Here is a 13969-nt window from a genome sequence, read left to right on the forward strand (position 1 = left end):
AGCTATTTCTTTGATCAACATAATATTAAGTTCATAATCAGGTCACACGTTTACTTAAAAAAATATTAATACAAATTCTAGTAAAGCGTTACTTTTTCTTCGAAGGCACGAAATTAATCTTGTAAACAATTAATTTTAATCTTATTTTTATTAAATAAACTAAATAAGTATCTTATGAATTAATTGATAACGATGTAATTTAATTTTATATTAATAGATTTCTTGGAATATCAAGACTTTGCTAAAATTTAAGAATTTTCATTTTGTATGGAGTATAAATACTTTAAATATTTACAATGCAGTTACAAGGTCAATGTTGAACTTTGTATTCATTAAATACTCCAAGCAACCATAAAATTCAAAATCACACTATTGCATGACTTGAAAGAAAATGTAAGTCTAAGTAACAGTTTAGTCACATTCCATTTGGTGGATAAATGGTTTGTTTGCTATATTTCTAGTAGGTTAATACTTATACGGATAGCAAGTACAATATAATTTGAACTATTATTATGATAGTAGCCATATCTGTGAGTGTATCAAAATATAAAAGATGTTGGTTAAATCAATATTTACATAACATTCAACTGAAGCGTGGGTACCAATTAAACCCTGATCTAAGTTCATTATTTCTAGATCTAATCTTATCATTTTCAATACTCTGAATAATCCAATCTGTATATCTGGATACCCTAGTATACACTCCAGGCATTTGAGCTCTGGCACATCCACTGCCAGTGGAAACCACTCCTACTACCATAGCGTGAAGATTATCTTCACGGAACATAAGCGGGCCCCCGCTATCAGCCTGAAATTAATTTGAAAAACAAAATTTTTATCAATTTTCTAAATATAAACCCAAAATCTACTAATATCTTCCATAAACATTGTAAAGCAAGATTTATAAATAAAAATTTAAAAATACATCATGATAGAACAACTGTGGGTTGAGCTGTAATCAAAATTTAAAGGTCAAACCTGAAGCACATATCTTTTTTTTTTAATTTTTATGATTACAAATATATATTATAAAATGCACAGTGATTAAGATAAGAATAAATCTTTCAGTAGCTGAAACTTTGGAAAATAACGTATAAATACTATTTTTTTTTTATACCACGTAGGCAAACAAGCATATAGCCCGTCTGATGGTAAACGATTACTAACTATAGATGTTAGCGACACTAGAGGAGTCACCTGCATGTTGCCAATCCTGAAGAAATTTTAATATACCCTTTTTGATTAACTGAGATTTTAGAATCGATTATTCCTACTATAGATTCCAGAGAAAACCTTTGTAGTGAGATCATTCCACAACCTGAGCGTACCTTTTGAAAACTTTGAATTATTGGTATTTATAAAATTTTTGATACTCTTTAAATAACTGGTCGACACATTCGTTACATGTTTTTCCTAATACTTACCCAACAAGAATCTCGACCTCCTTCTTTGTGTCCTGCGCACATTTGTGTGGGGATCACTTTGATCTTGCTCCCTTGGGCTTGGTACCATTCATTGCATTGATCATTTGTTACTACACGCACGTCAGTTTTTTGAAGAATGTTTGGTCTTGATCCTGAGTATCATATAATTAAATTATTGATACGAGTATCATATAATTAAAAGTGATAAATGTATGCAACTCTAGAGCCCGTACCGCATTGAAAATTACTACCGGTCTTATAAATGTTCAACAATAAATGATGAGTGTAAGTAATTTACGATTAATATCTGGCCTCAGAAAATGTCTTAAAGTCAGAGATTCCAGAATAGAAGTGTTGATGAAAATTGGTATTAACAAACAATTTTCAATTTTCAAATTGATTTCTGGAAATTTGTCGGTTTGATTAGGGATTGCAATTAATTCATAATTACTCTTAATTCTCAAAATTACAATTTACTGGAAATGGCAAACAAGTTAATGAGCTTTCATTAAATTAAATTTCTAGTAAATTATGACTAATACGATGGATAGTATTAATCATCACTTAGGAGATAAAAATAGCAGTGTATCGATTTTATATTGTGCCGCCAATGAATCTTAGGAATCGTTAGCTCCAGAAACTGAAATAGTAGGTAAACTTCTGAGATCGCACTGGTGAAGTTACACTTCTAGGTATCTAACTAGATACTAAACTCTGTTTGCTGATATATGATAAGTTCAAAAGAACTGCACCACAAAAAAAAAATAGATGTACGAGTTCAATACACAATATGTCTCTTTTTAATGGGATAAAATGAAACCGTAATCTCTCTTGCATCATCGGTATACTTTGACCGTATACAAGTAATGATAGTGTAAGAATGAAGTTTGATCGGTTGGTCCTTGACAAATTCTTTGTGAATTAACCGCGGTGGTTTCTATAGTGGCACGTAGAGAATATTTTGCTAACAATGGAATCACTACTCTTTTTATTTTACATAATTACTCCTCTCCATCCAAAGGTTGCCTGGAAGACATCGCTTTTAGCGATAAGGTTGTCTATTGTTTTCTCACTGTGATCATTTCTTGTAATTGTTTATACGTATAATAAGTTTACTATTGTGTTTAATAATATTTTAGAGGAAACAATAAAGAGTATCTATCTATTAACATTTTGTTTCTAACAATTTCCTCCTCTCTATATGCCAATTATGTATTGAGCTCCCACATCTATCTGCAAATTCATACCAATATTTCTATCCTCATTAGTGAATCCCCATCCAGCAACGGTGGCTAAAACACCACTGAAATCATTTGATAAGGCCTGCGGAAGACAGGCAGGTCGTAACGCGTTTGTCCACTGCAGCTGGTTCATAGTTTTCAAAAGAGCGACATCATTTGATTTTCTGTTGCACCTAAAACAATACCTTAGTTACAATTGACAGTCTGCATAAAACCAATATAACCTTTTTATTTCCTAAAGTTGATATTTTAGATTTGATCTTTTTTGATCTTGGTTAGAAGAGAAATAAGAATCGATTTTGATTGGAAAAACCGTCATGCAGCATTCATATGTATATCCATGTGAATATACTGTATAGTGCAGAAGGTATATTTTCGAATATATAGGTTATTATTTTTTTTTTAATGAATGATAATGGAATGGTAGCCCCGCCTGCGCTAACGGTATACGCTGGCGGGGCACCAGTGAGAGGTGACAAATGAGGATGAAAAGGCAGGTCAGTTAGTCCATCGCGATGAATACACTTGGAATTCAGCACGATGGTTTCCAGGGGGACCACGGGGAAGTTGACCTGTAAGGGTATATTGTCAGCAATGGGACTGATAATCCGCATTACTAACAATCCCTTCTCCCCGAATATATAGGTTAGAATGTTCTATTTGTGAATTGTGTTAAAAATGAGCAATAGTATAGTAGCAAGGACTACCAATTTGAGATATTGAAAACGTGGCTTGAGCGACACAGTTGGAGTAAAGTGTTCTTAGGCACGTAGCCCACCGCTTCTGAAGGCACTTCAATCAAGTGCAGTGATAACATCGAATAATTATCATTGAAACTACTCGTGCTATTAAACCTCTTTTTAAATGACTTCAAAATGAAGGAGGTTTTATTAAATTGTTTATTTTTTATGTTTATTACCTCATAACTCCGTCTGTTATAAACCGATTTGTAAAATTCTTTTTTTTATCTCAAAGAATATATTTACAGATTGATCCCAAAAAAAAAAATATATCAAAATCAGTTTTTGTAATTTAGTTTTTAGATCTGTACTAAATGACTGATAAATTACTGGTTTTTGTCACAACTAAAGTCGGTGTTTTAGGCACACAATCTTTAATTATTGTAATATATTGTTTAAGTTGTAACTTATTGATTAAACTTTACTATATCTAAACTTAAACTAATATTATAAAAGACAAATACTTGATTTTTTGTTATTTGTTCAAACTCAAAAAATACTTATCCAATTTTAAAAATTCTTTCACATATTGTAATATTATCAGTAGGTAAATATACTTTATGATGTGTGTCTGTACTTTATTAAAAATAAAAGCTGTACAAAAAATTCTAAATCAGGGGTGACTTGCTAATCGATTATAACAATATTATTCAAAAAGTTCGTACGTTGTTCTATTATTTTCGTTGTAAAATGTATGTATTTAATAATTATACACTCGACTGCTTTCTAAACGTAATTCTCACGCGTAATTATAAAGAAATGTTAAAAACAACCTTTTTATTTGGTAGAAAAGTGTGTATAAACACTTTAACTTTGAATAGACCCAATATAATCGAAATCTAGATTCTTTCTGTAATTTCGGTTGCATACGATCCCATTACGAGTAATGAAAACCTATTTAAGCTTATTTTTTATTTTTATACTACTTTAAAGAAAAGCATGCATACTGAACATAAGAAGAAAACATAACAATCTCATGTCATCGTGTTTGTGGTCGCACTCTTCCAAATGGGTTTGACTGATTTATGATATATATATCTGGTTGGTATGAGAGTAGGTCGTAAAGTGTATTTCATACTGCTAAGTGATCAGGGTGTTCTATCCAGAAATAAATATTTATATGGCAGAACAACGTTTGCCGGGTCAGCTAGTTAATCCATAAAATGTCTTATTCTATGATAGTATTTTCTATTATGAATGTGATTTTCCAAAGGTTGACTAGGAGAGAATGCTATATAGCATTAATTCCGCATTTTGTATTAAACATTGTTTTTTTGTAATGTGGTCGATAAAGTATAAATAAAATAAATATGTTCTATATTTTTTTATGAAACTTATAATAGCAAACAAGCTGCCGGCCCACCTGATGAAAAGTGGCAACCGTCGCCTATAGACATGAGCAGTACCATGGACATAACAGAATATATTGTTTCGCTCATGATATCTCCCATGCGGTGCCATTCCTGTGGACTCAGGTGTTATTGCTCTGTACCCTGTACTGAATTTACAGCTTTTACAATTTACTGCCGTATCCCACCCTTTAAACTGTATTTATGTATATATACTATATGTATGTATACTAAATATCCCGGGTTGGCAATGCGCGCGTAATAATCCTGGTATTGCGGTTGGGGCGAAAGGGATTGTTAGCAATGGAGTTTGACAGCCCCATTGCTAGCAATATGCCTTATTAGGTCGACCTCCACGTGGTTCCCCCTGGAAACCATCGTGAACAATTTTTGTTGAATTCGTCATGATGGGCTAACTAACCTGCTTCATACTCACCTATCATCCTTCACTGGTGCCCCGCTGGTGTATACCGATAGCGCGGGTGGGGTTACCATTCCATTATCATCCATTAAAAAAAATCCTGGTATTGCAGGCATTCATGGACTACGGTAACTGCTTACCCTCAGGTGGACCGTTACCTTAATGGTATAAAAAAATCTCTAATATAGTTAATATAGCTGATTAAGAGTTTAATAAACATCTATACAATCCTACAAATTAATAATTATAATATTGATATTAGATTGTCAGAGATAAGTAAATAAATTTATTTTTAATGACCATAAATCTTTGTGAAAACAATTTCAAATTCAATTATTAATCGCTTGACATCTACGTGACTTTACAGATGATTAAGTCTGTCAAATCAAGATGTACATTCCAAACAACTTTACATTCTGTTTTAATTAAATTTATTATTATAATTTTATTAAAAGTTTGCTTTCTATTATTATATACGCTCACATTTTGTCGTTTGATTTTCAACAGATATACCCAAGAGTTTGATTATTAGTAAACATTCCTTGTTTTACGAACTAATCGATGTATTTTGAATCAATTAATTTTGAAACAAATTCCTGGATTTGTTGATTGTTTATTTTTACGAGTTAAACATTGTTTTGTTTTCTACAATATATTAAAGCTAAATGGATAAATAAGTAGACTGGAAGCGGACAGTGTATGTATGTACCGTGTCATACATATTAACAATTACACTTTATTTCTTATGTGTATGACATTGTACACACACATATATTGCTCCTATATGACATGTGGTATCTCTAGTCACAAGAGGATTATTATGATATTCAGAATATTAATTTATTTATTTTTATGTTTATTGAAAATTTAATATAATAAGAAAATACACGTTTGTAAATATTTTAAATGCTAACCAAACAACCCTGCATATGAAGTTAAATTGAAATCTTATCAAATTATGAAATGTTGAGTTTGCTTTACAAAAAGCATCTGCTTTTATCTGGCAAAATTACTACAGGGTTTTACTATTGAGGACAAAAATATATCAAAATTGGCTTAGAATTGAGGAAAATAAAACGACAGAAATCTTCTTTTAAAATTGCTAAAAAATCACGTAGTACTATTTATTTGAATTTAGATCTTATAATTTAGAATTTCGGGATATGCCCGTTCAGATGTTTAAGCGTGATTGAATAACAAACATCCAAACATAAAAATCTGAACATACAAACATCTTTAGAAACCTTTAATTTTAACCTTTTTTTACGTTTACAATATAATCATAATAGTATTAACCGGTACTCACATATACTTTCCGTACTTACCTGTATTCTGGATGAGGTATAATCAAAGACAGCGGCTCCTTAGACTTAGTGGACGAAATATCAGTAAAACCAACTACGACTGATAACTGCTTAGTTTTGTAGAACTCATCAAAGGCACTGAAATTTAAAAGTACCTAAGAAATGTATACATGTTTGTGTATAGGGTGATTTCATCCTGTATCAAAACATATGATATGTGTATATAATTTAGATTTCTAAATAATCAGTAATTTATCTCACTTATATGATTAAATTATGTTCAAATAATGCCCTATTGCTCCTAAGATGGGCTAATTATTTCACGATACACATATTGCAGAATTTTAAATAGATAAAAGCAATTAAGGAATTGGTACCATGATTAGGATTGCAACAGTTTTCTTTTAATAATGAAAAAAAGGTCCATGTAATATTTGTCCTTCTCTTAAAGAACCGCGCTTACCTACAAATACAATGTCCGGCGGTAAGCAGCCATCTGTCAGTCAAAACTGTGGCTCCGCATTGGTGTGCTCCCTGACGCCAAATGCTGGCTGCCCAGGGAAATTCTGCCGGTAGACTGTCTTCACCACCAACTATACGGCCCCGACGAGCGGGACTTACACCGCATTCGATGTTAGATACTGAAATATTATCTGACTGGTAAATCAAAAAGACGAATTTGCGAAACCGCCAGCAAACTTTCAATAATGAGAAGGCACCTGAAGAATAAGAATAATTAAAAAATAGGTCTCGCAATGACAAAATATTAGTAAGTATTTTATTACCAAGACAATAAACTTAGAAAATGTGTTAAAATAATTTTATTTGGGGATACACAGGACTACAGTTAAGTTAAATGCTGTGTGGTCCCGCCATAGAATAGGCCACCCTTTCCCGTAGGCATCGTAAGAGGCGACTAAGGGAGGGCGAGGGATAAGCGGCAGTGTTTCTTTTAAAACATCTCCAAAGCCTAACTGCGTTTACCAATCCGACTGTCAAGCATGCTACTAGCAAAACCCTCAAGGGGAAGGCTTATGTTCGGCAGTGGACAGTTAACGGCTGATATAATTATAATGAGATTTATATTTAAATTAAACAAACTAGCTTTTCTTGTTTAGATTGGTTAATTCATGTTTCTGTATTACGAAATAAATAGTAGTACGAATAAGTAGTAGTAGAATAGTAAGTACCACATAATCACAACAATTCCCTGGTCTTCAAGCTAGGATACTCTGCATTATAAGAAACTAGGCACAGACCATCTTGAGGTACAAGCTATAACACATAAACTTAAATCAATTCAGCCAATTATATTCCCTAAATTGGCTTTATTGGGAATCGAACCTGGTAACTCGTTTACACAAAGCAGCGTGCACATCACTGCGCTACAGAAGCTATTAATGATCGATATTAAAATCACTGGTGTCCCTTTTAGAAGGAATAATATTTTTTTTTATTTTATCTGTATAAATTAAATTTTGCCAACTAATTCCTTCAATCTCCACAAACTAGATATATATTATTATGTTGTTATTAATGTTGCTGATATTAATGTTGTTATCTATTAATATATTTATTTAATTTATAAATTATTTTTGTCAGATCAATGCACCGCCATTTACTCTCTGTTTAACGTAACGGTTGACTGGTAGAGAATGCCATCAGGCATTAAGTAAATGTGTATAAAAGTATAAATAAATACATTTCATTAATTATTGTATAGTTAGTTATTCTATGCTGGAAGTATAGTGCAGCAGTTTTAACCCTGCTTTCTATACAGCATTTCAGAGATCGAAGTATCACCCTTTGACTGTTGATTAGAAGTCTTTACTGCCCCCGTAGCAAGTTACAAAATAATCTATTGATAGAATTGTTATCATTAGCAAATACATGAGATATAATGTATACTGTCTTCTTCTTTCTCATAAATGAAGCGTTTCTATTAAATTCATTACTACTTTGCGTTGGGGCATAGACGACTCTTCTTCGGCTGTCTATCTTCAGAAACTATCGTGGTTAATTCCTGAAATCCTGATGAATTCATCATGATGGGCTAACGGGCCTGTTTTCATTTTCATCTATCACCCTTCACTGGTGCTCCGCCAGCGTATCCCGTTAGCGCAGGCGGGGTTACCATACCATTTCATCCACCAAAAAAATACATATATGTGTGAAAAAATAAAATGTAGGTATGTAATGTTTTTTTTTATTCATAGGTATTTGATAATATAATCCGTTGTGTGATTCCGACATAGAATGGGGCTCCCTTTTTTGTCCCATGGGTGTCGTAAGAAGTGGCTAAGGGAACTTAATAATCGAGGGATGGGCAGCAGCGTCCTTAAAACCCCACAAAATCGAACTGCGGTTGCCAACCCGCCTACCAAGCTTGGCACCTATTGGCAAAACTACCCTTGTGGAGGGGCCTATCTCTAGCAATGCTTTGTTTATGGTTAATATAATAATAATATATAACAATATAAAAAATAAAGATAAATAATCTAATATATAAAATTCTCATATCGCGGTGTTTGTTACCAAACTCCTCCGAAACGGCTTTACCGATTTTTATGAAATTTGGTGTGCATATAGGGTATGTCTGAGAATCGGCCAACATCTATTTTTCATACCTCTCAATGAAAAGGGTAACCCATCCCTAAATTTTTTTTTTATTTTATTGACAAATTTTTTTATTTTTATTTTATTATGATTTAGCATTGAAAAATACATACAAATTCCAATTTTTATCCATTTACGATCAACCGCTGTTTTTTAGTCGCGATTTTTATATTCTGCAATAGGGTTGCAAGATGGCAATATTTTCTACATTTAATGTATATGGTAAAACAACGTTTGCCGGATCAGCTAGTAAATATATAATATTCATACTATTTCAAGCATTATCGGATAACGAGAATTACTCAGATACCAGTATCGGATAAAATAACTGGAGACGGAAAGAAGATGTCGAGATTATTAAAGTGAATAGGAAATAACGTTTCCAAGTATTTTAAATAAAGAACGTAGTTGCAGATTGAATGACAATTTACTTAGAGTAGATCTAATATCAAAGAGCAAAACGTATTTATCTATGTATTTAAACCTTCACATCCTATTTATACGACTGGTATAAATATTATACCACTGCCATGATTTTGGTTAAATATTACTAGTATCTTAATATCTTATTCTTAATAATATAGTTACTTGATGATTTTTATATTTACATGTCTTAATAAAATCAATAACTGTTAAAACAATGTTTTTAATTATTTTTGTCTGCTTGTCTGTCGGTCTGTCTGTATATTTGTTCCAGTATTAACGTTTAGTATTACGCACGCGTTGCCGACCCTGAAGAAACCTCTTTACCCCCCCCCCCCCCCCCTTTGAAGAACCTCATGCTGTAGCTGTGGGAAAACCTCGGCATGGAGCTTCGTGGGAGAAAACATCTCTGAAACCGTGTTGTGCGCGACCATTTAGGCTGTAAGGTATGAGGGTGAACTCCCTGTCGATGGCGAGCCGTACGACGATAGAAAGTGGCCGCGGGCATCATATTGAATAATTCCTCTGAGCACAATCCGCTGTACAAGCGGTAGAACACGCACACAAATTAACAATATATTTTTGTTATTACATCCTAGTTCTTTATCGATTTATTTTGAAAATATGTGACTTACTTTTACTAGAGTTCTTACTTTCACTGAAATAGTTTCCTCAGTAATATAAGTAAAGTTTAACATTTTTTTATTTAAATGTATTAAGAAATTTTGCTTACCTTAGATATATTTTTAAAATGTAAAAGTGGAATGGTATACGTTGGCGAGGCACCGGTGAGGAGTGATAAGTTAGAATGAAAGCAGGTTAGTTAGTTAGTTAGTTCCCCTTGTAAACCATCGTGATGAATTTGACAAATTACGATAGTTTCCAGGGATAACTGCATAGAGCTCCACCTGACAAGCTACATTACCAGCAATAGGGCTATTAGACTCCATTACTAACAATCTCTTTCCCCCTTACTTGAGTATATTAGCTCCATCAAACTATAAACGGATTTCTCGTAAAAAAATATCTATTTTGCATACCCATAGAAAGAGAGAACTTGAACATTAATAGGCACCAATAATTTTCAATTTTTTTAACATCTAGTTAAAAAAAAGATAATATCACGTTATTAATTTAGTGCATACGCATTTCTAAAGTTTACTAGTTTAATTGGTATTTTTTTATGCAACTTAGAATGGCATACAAGCTGACGGCCCACCTGATGGAAAGTAGTAACCATCGCCTATAGCTTATTATATTATTGTTTTAACATCAATAGACGATATGCCCTCGGGGTCACATCAACTCATATAATGATGATTGGAAAATTATAAAGGACTCTCCAAGGAAATAGCGTGTTGATTATATACTTTCCAAATGTTTCCTATATTTCTACTTGTGTGAAGGTGTCGCCCTCTGGTGTTATAATCCAATAGCTTTTAACTGCGTTAGAATATGCTTACTGATTGCAATAAAAAGTAGCCTATTGTATATATATATATATATATATATATATATATATATATATATATATATATATATATATATATATATATATATATATATATATATACTATTGTATAATATATATATATATATATATATATATATATATATATATATATATATATATATATATATATATATATATATATATATATATATATATATATATATATATATATATATATATATATATATATATATATATATATATATATATATATGCTATAATATATATATATTAAATTTCATTGTAGTTCGTCAAATTGTTATAGCGCCAAGAGGTAAAGAATTAATAAATAAACAAATTTAGTAATTAATATTTACTGGGAAAAAATAGCATTAATGATTTAGTTTCGTATGAAATGTTCAGTTATAATAATAATATGCATTTCATTAGTCAAATGTTCTAACTAGAAATGCAATTAGTAAATTACTAAATAATTGCTACTCAATTTCAATCGCATTCAAATATTTAACGCACTGTTATAACACGATAGGAACACGAAATTTTTAGAATTCTTTTAAGACAGTTATTTTAAAAAGTTTCCCAAATGAAAATCATAGGTCAGAAAATGAAAACAAAAAAATCGTAGCTTACGTACATGGTAATATTCCCAAAAAAAAAAAATCATAGGTCATAAAATGAAAAAATAAATTTGCGTAGCTTCCTTACATGGCACTTTCAGGTATTGAGTTAGTACGAAAGGCTTTAAGTATTTTGTATTTTTTCTGTATATAATTCTTTGAGAAAAATGTTCAGTTTTATTGAGAGAATATTAATTTGAAAGAATATTAATGATTTCAGTTTTCTCTATGTATTGCAAACTTTTTATTTATATAAGTAAAAATCAATTGACGAATGCACGTAAGCACAGTAATTCAACACGGCGGCATCTATTTGGCTTATTCTTTTTTATTGTATTTGTAATTGTCAGAACAAGGTTTGTATGAAAGAAAATGTGTGAACTAGGGAAAAAATACATTTGAGCAAAGCTGGGACAGGTAGCTAGTTTTATATAAATAATAATGAAATTCTGATCATTGGTAAATGCATAACTTTAGAGAGAATTATTTATTTTAGGATTTGTAATTTTTAGAGTAAAAAAAAAAATTTGAATTTTGGTCAGGACAGTGTGTACTATCTATGTTTTCTAAACTTCGTATCTTGGCCATGTACTTAGATACGATAGATATCACCTTTAACACGTGATTATGATGAACCAAATTACTGGTAGGAGAAGGGTGAGTCGCAGAAAAAAGTATTAGCTTGGTTGAGTGCAGCCGAATTATTTCATCTCATAAGAGACATGGACAGATTCTGTGAGAAGATAGCTAACCTAAGTTGGAGTAGCACTATAAGAAGATGAAGAGTCTATCAAGAAGCTAACCTGATATGTATGATAAAGTATAAATAAAAATAATACTTACAATTAATAAAACAAAATCCATAATTTGAATACAACAAAAACACAACCATCACAAACAAACGACACATTTTCACGGCAACTAATTATTATCTGTAGATGATGACACTTGTATCGTTGTATTTATATTTCCTCAATACTAACTAGGTCTAGGATAAATTAAATAAATAAATAAATGTATATATATATATATAAAACCTAAAATTATTATATATAAAAATAAATTTGTCAGTGCACACACCCCTGACTAAGTGTGTGCACCAACTGCTTAACAAGGAATGTACTTTAAGGATATATAAAGATCTAATAACTTGTACTAAAATGACCCTCCTTCGTCGCTTTGAAGGTCTGACCCCTATATTTCAAGTTAGTGATGTGACCGCACAGCAGATGCAGACTCGATATTAGCAAAAAGCATTCTTATTTATTTTATATAAATAATTTTCTTTTTATAGTTCTTATTATTACAATTATTTATAATCAATTTAAAAAACACAGAAACTCTTTGATACGTTTTTGTTATGATATGTTATTTTATGTACTTGTGAATGATATTCATAGAAAAGCTAAACAATACTTTGCATGACATTATGGTCTCTTTTTTTTATATATTAAAAAATTTGTTTTTGACTTGAAGTAATTCTCATATTTTGTTTATTCACTTCTCTTTATTTTGTATATATTTTTATAATTATATTACCTCCCTAAAGGCACTGTGTTTTCAAACAACTTACAATACTTCCGCCCACAAATACAATCTGTTACTTCATTAAAATTAATTTACCACGCTGTTAATATTAATTATATAGGTAATGATTATAATAATAGGTTAGACACAAAGATCTATAATCTAAAATTTATATAATCACATTGTTTAATTACTAATAAACAATGGAGTAATAGGTGATTTTCACTTATTTCATTAATACCTAAAGCACGTGCGTATGTTTACATCTCATAAAAACAATCTCGACAAAATTCATTGCCCTCTAATTTAAGAATATTTATTTTCATATTATGTAGGTCAATGTTGAACTAATTTACATTTGTATATTGTGATGATACGCATACATTATATTTTTGAATTATCAACAATCACCTTTGCCACAGCCTTCGTTTATACTTTAAAAGACGTTTTGTCATATAAATATAGATTATATGAACAATGTGTGAAGTTTTTATTACTTAATTCCTTGTATAGGCACATTATTATGATAAATAGTAATTGTAGATGCTAATATATTCATCTGATCTTTTTGGAGTTCCGTACTTTGGAATGTAGACTTTATTGTATTGAATCGCTGTAGAAACACTTGCAATTTTTTATATGGTAAACAGACTGCCCCCCTGAAGGAAAATGGTAACTGTCGTCTATAGAAAGCACCATGGATGTTACTATAAATCAGTATAGACTATAACAAAGATGATATTCTTTATAGATTTTTGAGGAGCACGGTATTGCTGTTTTGCCATAGAAACACAAGTTGGACAGACTCAAGCTGACAATATTTGTACAAAGTA

At 31.2% G+C, this 13969-nt stretch overlaps 1 protein-coding gene across 1 annotated transcript; it reads right to left on the reverse strand.

The window, feature by feature from the left end:
- Nucleotides 1-252: 252 nt before the first annotated feature.
- On the reverse strand, nt 253-12529 carry LOC113516170 (trypsin-1-like). Its single transcript, XM_026900550.3, has 6 exons — nt 12453-12529; nt 6943-7120; nt 6501-6617; nt 2672-2838; nt 1425-1576; nt 253-808 (listed from the first exon to the last, which is right to left on the reverse strand). The coding sequence occupies exons 1-6, from the start codon at nt 12517-12519 to the stop codon at nt 584-586; spliced, it is 906 nt and encodes a 301-aa protein (XP_026756351.2). The 5' UTR covers nt 12520-12529; the 3' UTR covers nt 253-583.
- Nucleotides 12530-13969: the final 1440 nt, after the last annotated feature.

The sequence above is a fragment of the Galleria mellonella genome, unplaced genomic scaffold, assembly GCF_026898425.1.
Source record: "Galleria mellonella isolate WM207_F2 unplaced genomic scaffold, CSIRO_AGI_GalMel_v1 utg56, whole genome shotgun sequence".
Lineage (NCBI taxonomy): Eukaryota > Metazoa > Arthropoda > Insecta > Lepidoptera > Pyralidae > Galleria > Galleria mellonella.

What these genes read in the sequence shown, in the direction of transcription:
- LOC113516170 (XM_026900550.3), bottom strand. Translation starts at nt 12,519, where the DNA reads ATGTGTCGTTTGTTTGTGATGGTTGTGTTTTTGTTGTATTCAAATTAT. An exon ending in TAATGAGGATAGAAATATTG is followed by an intron (nt 1,577 to 2,671) that starts GTATGAATTTGC and finishes TATGATACTCAG; the next exon opens with GATCAAGACCAAACATTCTT. An exon ending in GAGGTCGAGATTCTTGTTGG is followed by an intron (nt 809 to 1,424) that starts GTAAGTATTAGG and finishes AATTAATTTCAG; the next exon opens with GCTGATAGCGGGGGCCCGCT.